This window comes from Abrus precatorius, unplaced genomic scaffold, assembly GCF_003935025.1.
Source record: "Abrus precatorius isolate BTA unplaced genomic scaffold, Abrus_2018 Scaffold9, whole genome shotgun sequence".
Lineage (NCBI taxonomy): Eukaryota > Viridiplantae > Streptophyta > Magnoliopsida > Fabales > Fabaceae > Abrus > Abrus precatorius.
The window spans coordinates 14,248,829-14,268,526 of NW_020874439.1; the positions used below are offsets into that span (position 1 = coordinate 14,248,829).

Sequence of the window (19,698 nt, forward strand, 5' to 3'; positions counted from 1 at the left end):
AGGTGCGGTAAGCGTACGTGTGTAAAATGTTGGTGTAGTGAGTGCACTGGTTATGTTTTGAATTGGAATGGACGATGAATGGTTATTGTGATTAAGATGCTTGTATTGTGGATGCATGATTTAAAATATGTTAATAAATGTGTAGTATTTGAGGTGAGTCTTTATGTCTATGTGTGTTAGATAGTGTAGAGTAATCACCCTTACATTTATTTTTCAGGTGACCAAGACAATCAGCATCAGATTCAGTGAATGAAGGATGAACTGCTATAAGACTTAAATTGTATTTTGAAATTATAACGTAACTGAATTAGTCATATAGCAATCTTTGATATAAATTTATAATTCTTTATTATTTTGAACTGTTTTATAAAACTCTATGATGTGATCTTTTTATGTAAATAAAAATTTTATTACTCTCATTTTGTGAAATTATTACTTAAAAATTAATGTAATATGTTACATGTGTGCTATAAAGTTTTTTCTGTAGACCTTTATTTCTTTTATTTTGTATTATATTTAAATAATTAGAATGTTTATAACAAATTTTGCACTCCAAAAGCATATTAATGTATAATATTAGTGTGTTTTGTATCTAGAAAAAAAAATAGTATGTAAATTTTAGCTATACAACGTATGCTTAGTATCAAGATAATTAATATAGAACGATCAGTAAAATAGAGATAAAACTACTATTAAGATAAGTGATAGGAATGTTTTATTTTTTTCTCAAAGATTATTGAAAAAAGATTATAAACTCTAACCTTCATGACTAAAAAAAGATTAATAAAATGGATCTTTTTACAGTAACAATAACTTCAAAGGACTTTTTGTATTAACAAGAATTTTAAAAGATATTTTTACATTAACAAAATATTTACAATTAAAATAAATATAAAAATATTGAATTAATATTAATAAATATAAATATATCTTATCCGTTAATATTAAAAAGGGCATGAAATGCCGCTCAAAATGACGGACACAGGAGGAAGCAATGGAAGGGAATGATTTTACTTGGGAAAGAAAGAAAAAGGTAGTCGTAGTTTTTGAGGCTTAGGAGGGAGAGAAGAAGGAAAACATTGAATTGCATATTAACATATCACGTGTCACATTTACGGATGAACTGCTATCCAAATGAAATCACGAATGCAATCTTTCCAAAGTTAAAACTCATCCACCCCCCACCCAACCATATCATTTCATATCCCCATCGCCACTTTGCCACAACACAAGTCACCGTTTTCTCTCACTCATGCTCCCTCACACATAGCAAACTCATGGCAACGATCCACAAGTGCCTCACACATTTCACCACCGCAAAGAAAAGCACCAACATCCTCGTACCTCCTGTTTCCAAGAGGCAACACTCCTTGTACTTCATCCACTACCACGTAATGCAACAAACTCACTTGTCCTCCACAACCCAAACATACATGTCCTACAACGTTAACAACAATGAGAATTAATCCTATGTTTGTGTGTTTTTTTTTTTTCCTTTATTTATTATTTTTTTTTTGGTTTAGAGAGCTATGTGTCAGGGATGCTACCTTTCAATGAACGGTTGCAGGGAAGGGCAACATCAAAATGCCAGAGACCCTGTTGGCACTATAGAAACTCGCACGTTGGCACCAGTTGCATCACCTGCAATGGCTATGTATAGTCTCAACACTGCTATTTCGGAGCTGAAATTAGAGGCTCCATTTGGTGCCTCTTCTGGCATAGTAAGGATGCAGGTGCCTATTGAAGAGCATGTTGAAGCCATTGATTGGCTCCATTCACAGAACCACCTTCTGCTTCCTCGTTGCTTCTTCTCTGGCAGGGAACATAGTCCTTGCATTGGAGGGAACTTGGTTAGTGTTGCTGGTGTGGGTTCAGCTGTTTTCTTTTCTCGACCACATCCCTTTTCCTATTGGGATTGGATATCTATAAGGAGGTAATTGAAAAGAGTTTGGACCTCTTAAGTAAATATTTTCTCTTCAGTAATTTGTAAAGGCATAATATTTTTTTAAAAATTGTTATATAAAAACATGAGAATTTTTTAATATGTTCTTTTTAAGTAATTACAAAATATTTAATTAAATGTATTTATTGTTGGGTGCTCTTAGGATATTAGTGCTTGGTTGTTAGCTAAATCGAAATTAGAAACTGTTAAATAGTCATAGATGACTTTACTTAGCAATGCAAGTGGTAGGAGAGTCAAATTAGTAGTTCCTATCCCCCTAATTGAAAGTTAATACGCCAATAAAATTAGGAGAATGCAATTAAGGAAAATTAATTTAGGAATTCAAAGTGAAATTTTTTTATGAAGTTGTGTTGCCAATTCGTTCTCATCATGACTTTTAATGAAGCTCATTAGGCATTCGTTTATAAGATTTGTAAAAATGAACTAATAATATTAAGAAAGAAAGTGTTGCCGTGTAAAAGATAGAATTATTTTCAGGGAAGAGTCCGAGGGAAGAATTTAGACCAATAAAAGGGATGGATGATTCGAAATGATTTTGTTTTTTGCTTTTTAAGACCTTCAATATTTGTACCTAGACTAATGCCAATTGAGCCAGTTGAAATGATTTGGTGGAGATGAGCTACATCTTACTGCAATTAACGTTACTCTGCATCTGTTGAGAAATGATTCTTCTGCCAACTAAAATTTACCTTTTCAAATTCTTCTGAATACGTAATGCACACTAGCCAAGTCTTTGGCAATAAACTGTCAAGTCTTGTGTTTGGTTGTCTTGAATTTGATAAGCCATGAGTCACCAATTAAAAGGTTTTAATTATACGATCCTCTTAAATCTAACTATACTGTTAAAATTATCTGCATACTACTGCCTAATAATCTACAGCAACTGTTACTGTGCAAAATTTATTCCTCCAACTGTGATAAATAGAATAGAACCTCAAAATCTGTTAGAGGTTTTTAGTTTTAGCTTTTGATTCTTAAAAGCTTTCACTTTCAAGGTTTCTTTCTGAGAGATGCCCTTTAATCCGTGCATATGGAGCTATCCGTTTCAATGCAAAAGCTAAGGTGTCATCAGAGTGGCTGGATTTTGGTTCTTTCTACTTCATGATTCCTCAGGTGCATACATGGTTTTCTTTCCAAACACTAATTTGCTATTCCATGTGTGTTAGTTTTAATAGCATCAGCAGCTAGAGATACCAAGCCAAAAAAAAATGACAGGTTGAGTTTAATGAGCTTGAAGGAGGATCAATGCTTACCATAACTATTGCTTGGGATAATGATCTTTCTTGGTCATGGGAGAATGCAATCAATTCACTCCAAGAAACACTTTGCAAAGTGAGTGCAAATAGGTGGTGTACTTTAAGTTATTAAGCCAAAGATTTTGTTCAAACGCTACATCTTTGTGCTTCAGGTTTCTTCTTCAATTGTGAAGTTTCCAAAACAAACTCCTCCGACACTAATATTAAGAATCCATAACACTCCCAGTAAAGTAGACTGGGACCTTGCTGTTAACAGAGCTTTGCAGATGATAGAACAAAATGACTCCTTATTAGCCAAGGTAACCTACATCTCATGCTCTTCATTTCTGTCTAACTTTCTTTACTTCTTTTGATCACATGTTTTGTTTCAAGAGTTCTTTTGAAATTTCAGTTTCTTTTTCCAAATTGGAAACTCAGGTTGTGCTAGCTCGAAGCACTAGAGTAGTGCCTACTGCTGATATTGATCCTATTACATGGTTAGCTTGCTTAAAGGTATTAGTCTCTATTTTCTCCTTTGCCCCTTTATATTGACCAGTGGTATCTTTATAATATGTAGTGGCAAATTTCTTATGTCTCCATCAAAACTATTCTAGGTTGAAGGTGAAAATGCTTATCAGTTTTTCCTTCAGCCACCAAATGCACCAGCATTCATTGGGAACACAGTAAGTGTGCCATGTTTCTGTCTTTCTGACAATTAATTATAAACAAGGATGGTCTTATATATTCTTACCAACATATCGTTGTATGCTATGTCATGAATCATGCCATTGTCCTGAATATACCTCAAAATAAGCCTACAAAGTGGATTTCGAATAATTTAATAAGTGACTTTCTAATTAAATTTTATAAATTTTGGTTAATAGCTTAATTTTGTTTACACTAAAAGTCATTATGCGGATAACTTTTTTGAGAACTGTTTTCTGAATTGAATCAGCAATGACACATTTTCTCCTGTGTTTCAATTTTAATTTTTATGAACTTGATGAATAGCCAGAGCAACTATTTCACAGAAAATGGCTCCACATTACTAGCGAGGCTTTGGCTGGAACCCGTGCTAGAGGAGAGTCACAAGCATTAGACCGTCAAATTGAGCTTGATTTACTTACCAGGTATAACTTGTTGCTTTAGACATACTTTCCCTTATGCTTGTGAATTCCACTGTTTACATTTATGTCTACCTCAATATTTTTGTTGTTTAAGTTTCTGTCATATGTTTACAGTCCAAAGGATGACATTGAGTTTACCATAGTGAGAGACACTATAAGAAGAAAATTAGAGGTGAGCTTATTCTTGTAATTTTTACTATAAACATGTATTGCTTATCATTTTAGAAGATATTTCCTCTGCATGTTTGATCTTGTTTCTAAATGAATATTTCCTTGAGCCCTTTGATATTCATAGTCAATGAGAGCATTAGATTGAAGGAAGAGATTTTTTTTTTTTTTTTAGTAAAATGATTATTGCTTGTATGATATAAACTTCAAGAATCATGTGTGGATGATATTGTTAGCCACGCTCTGCCAATGTATAGAATCTGACTAAGAACAAAGAGTAGGTTAACTGCTGAAGTTTATCTAACTAAAACATTGAAGCTAAGTTGTCCATGATATGATGAAGTCTGAACTGTGTAATGCCACACTCAAACATGCTGTTTCATTTTTCATATTACTCTTGCATCTCCATATCTTGTTTAAGAACTTCCTTGTTTACCATGATTTTTGCAGGCAGTATGTGAAAAGGTTGTTATCAAGCCAAATAAAATGATAAGAAAACTCCCCAGGATTCAACATTTATTTGCTCAGTTAACTGGAAGGTTAAGAAGTGAAGAAGATGAGGTAACCATCACACAATTCAGTGCCAAATACACAAATTCCATTAGCATTCCTTAAGATGCTTTAACTTAATTTTCTCAAATATAAAAAAGGAACTCACCATATAAATAGTTCGTTTCACCATTTCATTTTCTTTTTAAATTTGTCAGTTTGAAATTCTGTCATCCCTTCACCCAAGTCCAGCGGTTTGTGGGTTTCCAACAGAAGAGGCTCAACTTTTAATTGCAGAAACAGGTACATCCATTTTCCAATACACTCATGATTATAATGCAATCAAATTTTTTCTTGTTTTAAATAATTTTTAACCTGAGCTATTATGTTTTGCTTTTGGGAATAAAAAGTCATATAACTTGTGTTGAAAAGTTATATTCTTTTAAACTAATGGCAGAAACTGAAAGAACATTTCTTGTACAGTTGTACCAAGACATGAAATTCCGGCAATGCCTGAAAATTTAGGGGAATTGTAATGTTATTTGGTAATAAAGTGATGAAAACAGAAGTCAGAGTTGGTATATAATGTGATATATCGCTGATTTAATGAATTTGATGATTGAAGACATTATTAAGTGTACTTAGGTTAATTCAATTTTGGTGAAGTCGGTGTAGTACATTGATATATTTTCTTGTGAAATGTTTTGATGGTATAAACAAGGTGAATATAATGCACAAGTATTTGGTAAATGTTTCACATTCTGTTTATGAAGTTATGACTTCTGTTCAGTAGGATAAATTTTACTTGTTGTCAAACACAATGTGCAGAAGTATTTGATCGAGGGATGTATGCTGGACCTGTTGGTTGGTTTGGAGGAGGAGAGAGTGAGTTTGCCGTTGGCATCAGGTCAGCATTGGTAAAGAAGGTTAGCTATATAATTTGAGCTCTCTTAATGACTAATTCAGTTTGCATAGGTTGAGACTTGAGACTTTCAGACGATTTTGATTATGGTCCAAAATGATTCACTTTACCAGCAGCACCTATATAAATCAGGGGTAAAAGTGATATTAATATTGTTTAAGTAGTTTTGTTGCAGTAAAAGCATTTGATTTAGGTTATGTTTGAGTAATTAGTTTAATGAAACACTTATCCAATAATCTCTTATAAATTTGATCGAAAAAATTGTTAAAATAAGCCAAAAAGAGCTTTTCAAAAGTTTCCCATAACCTCTTTTAAACACTCCGTTAATCTATATATCATTAAACATTACTTTCTATGAAATAAATATCACTCCATTAATATTAGTATGCATCTTGGGTAGTAGTAGCGTTTTTTCCCCCCTCAAGTTTCAGCAGCAGTTAGCACTCGAAGAGTGTTTTTCCTTTTGTTGAAATTGATTTGCTAGCTTCCTACAAACCCCTTTTGTCCCTTTGGTAAAATTGTGGAAAAGAACTCTGAATTCCCATGAATTTCAGAAATCTCATTATTAGTATCAACACTCAAGTTTGAATTTTTGAAACCAAATCACACACAATTTTATTGAAGCTGTTCTTACCATCAAGTCACAAATTGGCAAGCTTTTGTTATAGGATATGGGAGCATTTATATATGCTGGAACAGGGATAGTTGAAGGAAGCAGTCCCTACTTGGAGTGGTATGAGCTAGAACTCAAGACATCTCAGGTGTGTCTGTGAATGCATCTAAGTGTGGGTGTGAATTCACGCGTGGCCATTAGTTTAGAGCACATGCTTTCTACAAAAGTTTGTCACTCTACTATCTCATCATTTGTCTCCTACACTACTCTCTCCAGTCCTTTTATTAAAAACAATTATCACTATTTTTCTTTTTCTAATTATAACCAAGAAACCTTTATTTTCAGATGCATTAATTGTTAAGTTCTTTTTATATCCTTATTTATTATGAGATTTGTATTAAGGAGACATTCACTTGCTATCATATGAGTAAATCCATTTAATGTGTGTCATTAATTTGACTATTTATCATAATGGATATTTTTGAAATGCACTATAAATGTATGATATATAATTAATTACTTTTCATTATATGAATTAATTATTTATTTTTATAAAAAAAAAATATCGGACGGAGTAATACACACCCTTCTTTAAAAATTATTAATTATGTAAGTTACTATGATAAATGACTCTCTTTGACCAAAATATCTTTATTAAATCAGTTAAAATGTAGTTATGAATCTATGTATTTAGGTGAGATATTAATAAATGTGAGTATTAATTGCAAAAGTATAATTAATACTTTATTGTTTCCAATTCATTAATATTTTAAGATAAATTAAAGTAACGTACTTGACATGATTTCTGTGCACCATTGTAAACAGATTCATTGCTTCACTCAATGTAATATTTTGCAGTTCACCAAGTTGCTCAAACTTGACTTGCCTCAGAGACAAAAGGTAGACTGTAAATGAGTTCCATCAATTGATAAGGTTAGCCTGCAATTAATTGACAATTTATGCTGATGAAGTTCTTTAATAGTCGTTCTTTTCATTTATATTATTTTTGGTAATCCCCAATGCTTTCAAATTTTATCTTTTGGAATCAAGCAGTACTTTTACATTTTTGCAATATAGTCAAATATAACTGGTAATGAAAACATCTAAAATTTTCAGAAAGATAATTTTGATGCCTAGCTTCGATTGTAAGACCTGTTGGGCAAAGCATAATAATGATTGATGATTTTTCTGTGTCAACCCGAAGATTCATTTAGAGTATGTTTGAAACAGGTTTTTGAAAGAGAAAAGAGAGAACATATATATTTTTTATTTTAAATTAAAATAATTATACATAATTTATTATAATAAATGCATGATTAATACATTAAATTTATGTTAATATATTATTTTATGTATTTTGTTTTTTAAAAAATATTAATTTTAAATATATTTATTTAAAATACAAAATTTATCTTTTCTTCTCCTTCCCTCCAAAACTTCCCTTCCCAAACAACAAAATAAATAAAAGAATGTATGAATGCCTAAATTGTTTTGATTTACAACTGAAATATAGCTTTTACTTGTAGTTGATCAATTTGAGACATTAATGATTAATGTGTGTTACAAGTAAATTTAAGTACACATTAAGTTGAGCTTATTTTAAGAATCTAATTCGGGTAAAAAGTATTTACCATCCCTATTTGATTATTCTAATTGCACTTTCTATCCTTCTACATAAAATTAAACACAATACCTTAATTTATTTTAATCAACGTGTCATTCAATTTCAAAGTTAATTTTAACGGAATGTGCTCTAATTTTAAAGATAAGCACAGTTCTAAAGTTAAAATTAAGCACAATACACCCTAATTGTATTAAGCTCTATGTTTTTAGAACGAGATAGAAGTTCTAAATGACACAAAAAAAATGATGAACTTCTAATGATCATTAAAATTCTTTTACCATTTTTCTTTAATTCTTAGTTTTTCCCTATTAGTCGATGATTACTTGTAAAAGTAATGAAATATATAAATTTAGATTTGTAGCAAAACATTTTTACCTCGAAACATTCGTCAAATAATTGTATAGCATATTTCATAAAATTTATTTTTAAAAATAGGTGCAAGTAAAAATTATAATAATTATGATAAATTAAATATTGTACTTAATTTTATTTGAGGATGGAAAGTGCAAAAATTAGGAAGGTAAAATACTTTTTTACCATATAATTGTTTACTTTATACAACTTTTTGAGAGACCTTTTGAAAAGTAAATATTATTTCCTCTTAAAAACACTAACAGACTGGCAGTGTCAAGGCTTTCATTGTATGTATTAGCACAAGCTTAGATCATGTTTCATTATAATAATGAACTATAAAACATGTTATTATCCAGTTTGCACTATTTTTGCGAACTAGTATAAAGAGTAATATAACATTTCATTAAGTTTAAAAGGACAATTGAATGGCTAATTCTTTTCTTGGTCTTGCAGTTAGGGATTATGCTATCTCCTTGCTTTGGATTTTGTTGCTTCCTCATGTCAGCGTGGAACCTAATAGATTATTAAGATTGGCAATTCTGAAGTGGAGCTTTGGACTAACGAATTAGTTGTTTATATAATGGTTTGATTTCTTGCTCATTTAAGTAAATTCAACAAAACTAGTAATACTTATATTGGTTAAGAAGTCAAATACTGCAATTTTTTCCCCTAATACTGGTATTATGTGTTAGGGATTTACTCTTAAGGTAGAACAAAAACATTATGATGTAAGAATATATTTGGGCATACCACCAAATCAAAAACTACTTTGTCAATACAATGCTTGCAACGAACTTTGCAAATAAGGTGAAATGAAGGCGTTTGCATGTAATTTTGGCATTTCATTAAGCCATTAACGGTGATTACAAAAGCGTAATCTTGAACTTCCCCGTGCTTGTTTAAGTAGGAAGTAGTGAGTCTCAACTACATACAAACTTGTGAGTTTTGGCAACATAGATCCCGTGACCATTGTAAAGCAGCACAACAATAGGGTGATTTGGAGTGGGAATACATGTTTTTTGTCATGGCTGCAAAAAGATTACCGTTGTTATCTCGCCCAATCATAAATTCACATTTTAAGTGGATTTATAGAACTAATTTATGCAAAACAATGCTTTGATTGTCGGACTTAAGAACTCGTCAATCTAAAATTTATTTATTTCCTGTGATAAAGTCTTATTCACCTTAAAATTCTATTCATTAATAGTAATGGGTAGGATACCTATCCCCATATCTTCATTTTAAAAGAATACACAAACTTAGTTTCGTATTTGTATGGATAGTAACATTAATTCTCATACTTTATTCTCGGGGTACCTGCATACCCATAGTCGTATTTATTTGAGAAAAAAATTATTTATATAGAAAAATATACTTATATAGCTTCACATAAATAGCATAATATATTTAAAGATCACAAGTATTAAATGTATCATAATACAATAACTTTCTAAACTAAAATTTTTAAAAATCACAAGAAAAATTAAATACACAAGTTATTTGTGGATGATAACCGTGTCTTGTGTGAAATACAATCATGCAACAACAACAGGGTGACGAAGAGATGGATCTACACAATAGGTGGCCTCTCATTTGGAATCACTTGGTAACCTTTTGTAGTAGCCTTGACAATTAACTCTAATGAATAATGGTTCATAGTTGCTGCAATAGGTTTGAATGAAGTAGACATTGAAAATGAAAGTAAGGTTAGGGTAGAGAAGTTTAAGTATTAAACGATAGCAAGAAGTGGACACATAACACTTTTTCTTTTTTAACTTTTGAATATGAAATTGTAAGAAAAATAATATATTTTATTAAAATAATATATATTAGTATTTTTAACTCAAGAATTACACAAAAGTATTTTTTCAAAAATACAAATTTTTTGAAAAATAATTTTAATAAATTAAATATTTATAACATATATATATTTTAAAAGAAAGAATTTGAATAAAAGATAAATGATTACAACAAAATTTTATAATTAAAAAAATATACATATATATAAAAAATTTATACTTTTTTATCCAAAAAATTAATAAATAAGAATTAACAATATTTTTATATTTTATATCTTTTCAAAAACTTCTTTGAATATAAATAAATGGTAATAATAATATTATTTAGATTCAATATATTATAGTTGTGCTTGTAATATATATGTTGCATTATACATGTTACATAAGAAAATATTATTTTAAATTGAAATATAAAAAATAAAATTTAAATATTATCAATAAATAATAATTCTAAGCTTACGGTAATAGTAAGTGATTGTAAAATTTAAAATATTTACATTTGCTTATTATTTATTATTCACTTTATGATTTAAATATCAATATAATTTTATTAAAAAAATATTTATGTGAAAAATATTTTATATGTGTCATATATAAATAATTTTTAAAAAAAAAATTAAATCTCATATTAATCATGTAATAATTAAATTATATTAGCCTAGTTGAATAATATAAAATAATAAATAAAATTTTTTATTAAAAATATGAACCAAAATAATTATTTTTTGTTTACTTTATTACAAAATATATTTTTATATTAATCTTATATAACTTTACATAAGTTGTATAATAATAAAAAATTTAATACATAGTTATAGAACAAAGTTTAAACATAAATAAAATTTTACATAAGTAGCATAATATATATATATATATATATATACTTCAATACCTATACTTGCATCCATTCCCACCTATTGTGGATAAATTTTGTAGGTATCCATATATTTTACCTGTTGTCATCTCTATTATTATCAACTTGTCTTATATAAGTGGTAGAGATTTTAGAATATCATGAATATCATCAAAATTATTTATTGAGAAGCTTCTTTATATCTCATTATATATATAATTAATACTATACATTTTTGCTGAAGTTATGTTATAAAACACTCCATATCACATCTACTGGTAGGGTGAATCATGGGATTCACAGATAAATTATTACATCATAATATAATATTTTAATTATTAATTATAAAATAAAATTTTTATGATAATTTTTAAGTTATTTTAAAATTTGAAATTAATTAGTGCATATGAATTATTATTAATAAAAAAATTATTAACTATTTGAATAAAAGAAATATAATATATAATTTTATAAAGTTATTTTACTTTTATATTAACATATTAATATTAATTAAAAAAGAATTTTTTTATAATAAACTTAATTTAAATTTCAAAAAATTTTCTTGTACATTACATTTGCAATACTTTTCGTACTTTTTCCATCACAATTTTATATAAGGATCTTTAATCCTTTTTGATTGATTACCATGGAGATTGCTACATATAACTGACCATCAAAATATTTTCAATCTTTAATCCCTTCTCATATTAAATTTTTAATAACTTAGGCAAGAATAACAGCAAATTCAACTTTTTAAAAATGAAATTTCAAATTAATATTTTTATGAATTAAAAAATTATATACACTTCACATGATTATTTCAATACAAAACATATATAATTTATCTTAATTATTTTATGTATGTTCTTTCATTGAGTTTGGAGCAAATCATCTTTCATTGAAACAAAAGAGTGCCCTAACATCTCACTTAATATTTGACTTATACTTGCATCATTTTCATTCATCCTATATCACAAATAGGATAGCTTATAAGTTAACAAAAATAATAAACATCATACAAAACATAATGATACCTCTATAAATAAAAAATAATTAAAAAATACTTATTCTTGTAATCAATAGTCAACTTTGTCTCATTATAAACATTTGATATGCTTAAAGTTCCTAAAAGAACCATGAAATATAATTTGTTGATAACAATAACTATCACACAATTAAAATAAGTTCAATATAGATAAAAATAAATAAATAAATCATGCCACCAAATATTTTCATTTTACATAATTGAATAACCACAAAAAGTAAAGCATTAGAATTTTTTCTATTTAAAAATTAACCATCTGATAAACAAACTCCTCCTATAAAGTGAAAATAATTCTTTGATTCTTATGAAACAGATTCAATATGATATAACCTTTAATTAGTATAAAGTAATGATAGAGGAAAAATAAATAAAAAATATTTTAACCATTAAAATGTGTTTTAAAATACTACTCACTCCAAAACTTCAAGAACCAAATCAGTATATTTGGTCTTCTTTCCATTTTTTGTGTGTGTCTTTAAGATTATCTTTCTCAATCATGTAACATCCCAAATTTCGGTCTACATGGCAGAGAGTGTTAATTATTAATTAGTGACTCTTTTGTTTGATTTTTAGTACTCTAGTTTAGTTCTTGCTACAACTGTTTAATCATATTATGTTCCCTGCTAGCACAATTATTTCTCCCAGGGTGTGTTTAGTTAATTTCGTATGTGTATGTCTATATGATTATGTGATCAAGTTACCTTGACTTAACCCAAGGTTAGTGAGATTAGCCTGGGGGCGAGATAGTCTTTTGAGTCAGATGAATGGACCCTATTTCTTTCATTCCCCTGATGATTGTTATTAATGTTACATAGTTCTTTTAATTCTTATTATTTGATTGTGTGATGTGCTTTCTTAAATTTAAGTGGAACTGCACGTGTAACTTTCTTTATTTATATTGAATGTTCATTAGGTTCTAATAGTGGATGTACTTAAATCTTCCAGTATTCTGGTACCATGCACACTAAGTTAGACCATTAATGAGAGCCATCATCTATTTTTTTTACCCTACAAGTCACGTGTACTACAAAGGACCCAAGAGGCAAGTTTTAATCTTTCCTCATTTAGTGCTAGTAACCGAAAATTCATTCATGTCCAGGGGGGGGAGAATCGAATTTAATAGCCTAGGATTCTAGCTCCAAATTAAGTATACTTAATGCAATTCCATTGTTCCAGGTTACCCTAAATAAATACAGCCGCCACCTCTTGGACTGCCATATTTTGATTGGATCTTATTTAAAAACTTTCCTTTTTTTTTTTTATATATAGTGCAACCGAAAATTTAAAGCCCCAATCCTTTTCTAGAAGGAAACTTTCCATATTCTCGGCACTTACACATAATTGCCACCTTATTCATTAATGCGCCTCATGATTTTATTTAATACCCCTCTTTTAAATAAGGTAATCAGATTTTCGTTATTTGTTTATGTAGGAAAGAGAAAGACACTGGCCATAATGACCTAGATTCTGAGCCTAAATAATTGCACTTAATACAATTATCAATTCCCTAGTTACTCTAATTAGGTGTAGACGAGGATGGAGTTTTATTCCTTTCCTTAATTATAAACTTTCCATATTCTCGTGCACATTTAATTAAGGTAGGTTATTAATCATAAATTAGCGAGAATCTTGTAGTTAATTAGAGAAGATACCCTTGCCTTTTCATTTACTCGAAGAAACCCCCCATTTCCTCATTTAACCGCCATTAAACTCCCTTAATTACCCACCTACATTAAATACCATAGGGGAGTGAAAAGGCGCCTGCTTGATTCCCTCCACATTAATCCAATCGGTTACATGCATTTAGTGGGCGTGCCAATCAGCTTGAAACGTTCCACCTGAGGCAATTAATTCCCCAGAACCGTGCCTGACATCAACTATATATATTCCTTCCTTAATTACCTTGTATTTATGGTAAAACCCTAGGGAGATTTGTGTGAATGCATGGCCAAAAGTGGCGCCACCTTCCATCAGAAAATTTAAGTAGCCACCCTGCATTAATTGCATGGCATTACCGAAAACAATCAATCATTCACATTATTTTGTTCCTAATAACCATGTTTTAAATTGCTTAAAACCGAGGGGCCTCTCCTGCCTCATTTAAACCATCATTAAAGTTACCTAATTTACCTCTTAACCGCATTTAACCTCATGAGAAAAACAAAGGAAAAACCTACTCAACTTCCTTCTGGAGTTGACCTAGCCGCCAACCTGCACTTAATGTACAGCCAAAAACTTAGCAACATATTTCTGGAAATTATGCTCCATTAATCGCATGCAATTATTTCCTGTTTTATGGCACTGGCCACACATCCAAGACAAAGAGAAAGGCACCACCTTTTCACTAACCACTCAAAATAACATCACCCTTTTCAATTTGTGGGACACGAAGGGTTTGAACCCGCTTCCGTCCACAACAAACCCTAGCCTCCAACGTGCATTAATTACCCACTCTTACCTAGGCCAAACCCCCATTTTGGTTACTCCATCATGATGAATGGCGTGTGGAGATGTGTGGATCACCTACGGCTTGCTTCTTTTACACTCTGTGCATTGAATGCTCTTGAGAAGGCGCATCACCTGCACCTGGACACCATGAGACGTGACTATTCAAGTGAGAAGGCGAAAGGGTGTGTCACTTTGCCTAACCTAACCCTAAAACCCTTCTTGTGCAACTCACCGCCAGCCTTTGGAAGACGAATGGGCAAAGCTTTAAGCCACACTAGATAAGAACACCTTCTAATCCTCACGCGCCCTTTTTCCCTTATTTTCAAAAACACTCTCAACCTCACCACTTCTCTTCTCTCTCGACACATTCTCACCCTCTCACAAAACCTCTACTCACCTTTTTCTCTAGTGGACAACACACTCCATCACCAACCTCAAGGAGGCGACAAAACACCAAGGACTCAAGTTGTGATCAAGATCCTGCTAGTGCCAAGACCAAGCCTTCCACTCTATCTCTCTTTCTCATACCAAACAAGGTTAGGGGAGCTCTTGTTTGCGCTTGAATGCATGTGGTTGTTCGTTAACTTGTAAACTCTGCATGCACTCTCTTCTTCTTGTTTTCGTCTCCGACCTTCATCAATTAGAATTTCATGCAAACCATTTTCCTTCATCTCGTGGTGATTCTATTTGGATGGTGTTTTAAAAATCCATGTTTTGTAACTTGCGTGAACTTGATTGAAGCTGAAATAGTTTTGCATGTTGATAATATTGAAATCTTTGTATGAATCCTTGTGTTCTTTTTGGTTTTCATCGACTACCCTCCTTCCTTTTTGTTTTAACTGAGGAACTACTCACCTTTTTCTCTCGGTTTGATTTTGTATGACCAAGGAACGCTTTTTCTTAACCATGAAAGAATTCTCCTACCACCTAATCACTATGTTACGAAAAATTTGTGGTAGAAATGAGTTGCATGTGTGATTAAACTTGTGGTTATTTCCATGATTCTTTGATGATCATTTTGTTTGTTAAGGTACATTTCGACTATGATGTTTCAACAAAATTTTTATAACTATCTCCATCTTCTCTCCTTTTTCTTTTATTCTTGGACCGTGAACGAATGGTCCTTTTATTCTTTGAACGTACCAGCTCTTATGAGCATGGATTTGGATATGTGGTTTGTGACCTTTGGGAATTTAATGTGCGTTCAAAAATGGTGTAAGGAGGATGCGGTTACGAAACTCTTTATGTGCATGATATGGAGGATGGAGAGTTAAGGTCACAGTCTAGCACAGCTGAGGGATGTGAGTGTTCAGGTTTGAGGGAAGAACCTTGGGGGTAGTGGAGGGGGGTTGCCCCAATGGTGCGGAATAGCTCACCGCGGCCGGGACACGTCGCCATCGAAACCTCCACTAATCCTGACGCGAGCAAGCATTACCGAGGATCGTGGAAGGACTCGTTCCTGAGGAACCGAAATGGTTAAGTTGGGAGAATATTCTTGATGGATTACATACAATGTGTGCTTGTAGGGAACGAGGGTCTCCGATCACCTTGACTGGAGGAATAGTGGGAACAAACTGAAGAAGTAGTGACGTTTCAATTACCTTGAGTATAATTATGATATGAGGAACTCATTCACTTTATTTGCGTTGTGGCTGTTTGATGAATATTATGTTATGATAATGTGATTATTGAACTATGAGTCAGTAGGTTCGTTACTATTATGCTGATTTTCTTACTTATTCGATTTTTGATAATTGAATGTATTGAGCTCACCCTTTCTGTTCTATTTTTGTCTGGTGTTGCGTCTTGTCTTGCTGTTGTTGTGTGTCGCATGAATGCATGGCAGATGGACCCACTCCGAGCGAGGATTTGGGGAGAGGATTCGGGAGGAAAGGAGGGATGGATCTACGACTCAGCAACGCGCCGCTTGACGTACCAGGGAATGGTCTCCATGTCCATGGGACCTCTCACTGAAGGCGAATGGAAGCCCAACTGGATGGACCACATTTTTGCCGAAATCTCCGTGCCCCTACCACCCGAACGGAGTATCATCATTCATACACCTCCCTCTTCTCCACCGTCTCATGAACCTCCCGCCAAACGTCTTAAGACTTTTGTGGATAAAGGTAAAACTATCATTGACCTTGACCCTGAACCCAGCCCCTGTCCTAGCCCTACTCCTGCGCCCACACCTGAATGGAAAGACATTGGAGTGGTTGCGTCTTCCGTCAGGCCAGTACCTCGTCAAGATCTCGATATTCAGGCGCCACCTACCAACGAAGCTGGACCTTCCACCCGACACCCTTCTCCACCACTGCCACCCACCTCGAGATCGCCACCGCCTACCATCGGTTGGATTGACAGCGACCCGGACGACTTGCACCCTCTCCTCGCCCTCAGCCTGTGGATGCTGCACCTGATTCTGATGAAATGGAATCTTATCCTAGTGAGGATTCCTTTCCACCAGAGTTTTATATGTAGATGTTTTATATTTTTTTTTTGTCATGGATGAACACTGCTCTTAAGTTTTATACTTTCCTTTCTTTTTGGGGGCTGTTTATAATTAATTTTGATTTTGTGCATATACGTCCCTAGTGTAAACGGTTCAAGGTAAATGAGAACTCCTCATTGTTGAGGACTTCTCATTTACCTTGAACCGTTTACACTAGGGACGTATATGCACAAAATCAAAATTAATTATAAACAGCCCCCAAAAAGAAAGGAAAGTATAAAACTTAAGAGCAGTGTTCATCCATGACAAAAAAAAAATATAAAACATCTACATATAAAACTCTGGTGGAAAGGAATCCTCACTAGGATAAGATTCCATTTCATCAGAATCAGGTGCAGCATCCACAGGCTGAGGGCGAGGAGAGGGTGCAAGTCGTCCGGGTCGCTGTCAATCCAACCGATGGTAGGCGGTGGCGATCTCGAGGTGGGTGGCAGTGGTGGAGAAGGGTGTCGGGTGGAAGGTCCAGCTTCGTCGGTAGGTGGCGCCTGAATATCGAGATCTTGACGAGGTACTGGCCTGACGGAAGACGCAACCACTCCAATGTCTTTCCATTCAGGTGTGGGCGCAGGAGTAGGGCTAGGACAGGGGCTGGGTTCAGGGTCAAGGTCAATGATAGTTTTACCTTTATCCACAAAAGTCTTAAGACGTTTGGCGGGAGGTTCATGAGACGGTGGAGAAGAGGGAGGTGTATGAATGATGATACTCCGTTCGGGTGGTAGGGGCACGGAGATTTCGGCAAAAATGTGGTCCATCCAGTTGGGCTTCCATTCGCCTTCAGTGAGAGGTCCCATGGACATGGAGACCATTCCCTGGTACGTCAAGCGGCGCGTTGCTGAGTCGTAGATCCATCCCTCCTTTCCTCCCGAATCCTCTCCCCAAATCCTCGCTCGGAGTGGGTCCATCTGCCATGCATTCATGCGACACACAACAACAGCAAGACAAGACGCAACACCAGACAAAAATAGAACAGAAAGGGTGAGCTCAATACATTCAATTATCAAAAATCGAATAAGTAAGAAAATCAGCATAATAGTAACGAACCTACTGACTCATAGTTCAATAATCACATTATCATAACATAATATTCATCAAACAGCCACAACGCAAATAAAGTGAATGAGTTCCTCATATCATAATTATACTCAAGGTAATTGAAACGTCACTACTTCTTCAGTTTGTTCCCACTATTCCTCCAGTCAAGGTGATCGGAGACCCTCGTTCCCTACAAGCACACATTGTATGTAATCCATCAAGAATATTCTCCCAACTTAACCATTTCGGTTCCTCAGGAACGAGTCCTTCCACGATCCTCGGTAATGCTTGCTCGCGTCAGGATTAGTGGAGGTTTCGATGGCGACGTGTCCCGGCCGCGGTGAGCTATTCCGCACCATTGGGGCAACCCCCCTCCACTACCCCCAAGGTTCTTCCCTCAAACCTGAACACTCACATCCCTCAGCTGTGCTAGACTGTGACCTTAACTCTCCATCCTCTATATCATGCACATAAAGAGTTTCGTAACCGCATCCTCCTTACACCATTTTTGAACGCACATTAAATTCCCAAAGGTCACAAACCACATATCCAAATCCATGCTCATAAGAGCTGGTACGTTCAAAGAATAAAAGGACCATTCGTTCACGGTCCAAGAATAAAAGAAAAAGGAGAGAAGATGGAGATAGTTATAAAAATTTTGTTGAAACATCATAGTCGAAATGTACCTTAACAAACAAAATGATCATCAAAGAATCATGGAAATAACCACAAGTTTAATCACACATGCAACTCATTTCTACCACAAATTTTTCGTAACATAGTGATTAGGTGGTAGGAGAATTCTTTCATGGTTAAGAAAAAGCGTTCCTTGGTCATACAAAATCAAACCGAGAGAAAAAGGTGAGTAGTTCCTCAGTTAAAACAAAAAGGAAGGAGGGTAGTCGATGAAAACCAAAAAGAACACAAGGATTCATACAAAGATTTCAATATTATCAACATGCAAAACTATTTCAGCTTCAATCAAGTTCACGCAAGTTACAAAACATGGATTTTTAAAACACCATCCAAATAGAATCACCACGAGATGAAGGAAAATGGTTTGCATGAAATTCTAATTGATGAAGGTCGGAGACGAAAACAAGAAGAAGAGAGTGCATGCAGAGTTTACAAGTTAACGAACAACCACATGCATTCAAGCGCAAACAAGAGCTCCCCTAACCTTGTTTGGTATGAGAAAGAGAGATAGAGTGGAAGGCTTGGTCTTGGCACTAGCAGGATCTTGATCACAACTTGAGTCCTTGGTGTTTTGTCGCCTCCTTGAGGTTGGTGATGGAGTGTGTTGTCCACTAGAGAAAAAGGTGAGTAGAGGTTTTGTGAGAGGGTGAGAATGTGTCGAGAGAGAAGAGAAGTGGTGAGGTTGAGAGTGTTTTTGAAAATAAGGGAAAAAGGGCGCGTGAGGATTAGAAGGTGTTCTTATCTAGTGTGGCTTAAAGCTTTGCCCATTCGTCTTCCAAAGGCTGGCGGTGAGTTGCACAAGAAGGGTTTTAGGGTTA

The 19,698-nt window shown here is 33.4% G+C and overlaps 1 protein-coding gene across 4 annotated transcripts; it reads left to right on the plus strand.

Annotated features, from left to right (window-relative positions):
- Window positions 1–1,202: 1,202 nt before the first annotated feature.
- On the plus strand, window positions 1,203–9,267 carry LOC113849128 (isochorismate synthase 2, chloroplastic). 4 transcript variants are annotated; one of them, XM_027478786.1, is made up of 15 exons: window positions 1,203–1,391; window positions 1,524–1,933; window positions 2,959–3,076; window positions 3,179–3,295; window positions 3,372–3,518; window positions 3,637–3,711; window positions 3,813–3,881; window positions 4,210–4,328; window positions 4,440–4,497; window positions 4,944–5,054; window positions 5,201–5,285; window positions 5,811–5,908; window positions 6,573–6,665; window positions 7,376–7,450; window positions 8,949–9,267. In XM_027478786.1, the coding sequence occupies exons 1-14, from the start codon at window positions 1,278–1,280 to the stop codon at window positions 7,430–7,432; spliced, it is 1,671 nt and encodes a 556-aa protein (XP_027334587.1). In that variant the 5' UTR covers window positions 1,203–1,277; the 3' UTR covers window positions 7,433–7,450; window positions 8,949–9,267. The 4 variants fall into 4 exon arrangements, with proteins under 4 accessions (XP_027334587.1, XP_027334586.1, XP_027334588.1 ...); XM_027478785.1 differs by lacking the exon at window positions 7,376–7,450 and having other exon boundaries at window positions 1,212–1,391; window positions 8,949–9,168; XM_027478787.1 differs by lacking the exons at window positions 3,813–3,881; window positions 7,376–7,450 and having other exon boundaries at window positions 1,212–1,391; window positions 8,949–9,168.
- Window positions 9,268–19,698: the final 10,431 nt, after the last annotated feature.

What these genes read in the sequence shown, in the direction of transcription:
- LOC113849128 (XM_027478785.1), top strand. Translation starts at nt 1,278, where the DNA reads ATGGCAACGATCCACAAGTGCCTCACACATTTCACCACCGCAAAGAAA. An exon ending in CTATAAGAAGAAAATTAGAG is followed by an intron (nt 4,498 to 4,943) that starts GTGAGCTTATTC and finishes TGATTTTTGCAG; the next exon opens with GCAGTATGTGAAAAGGTTGT. An exon ending in ACTTTTAATTGCAGAAACAG is followed by an intron (nt 5,286 to 5,810) that starts GTACATCCATTT and finishes CACAATGTGCAG; the next exon opens with AAGTATTTGATCGAGGGATG.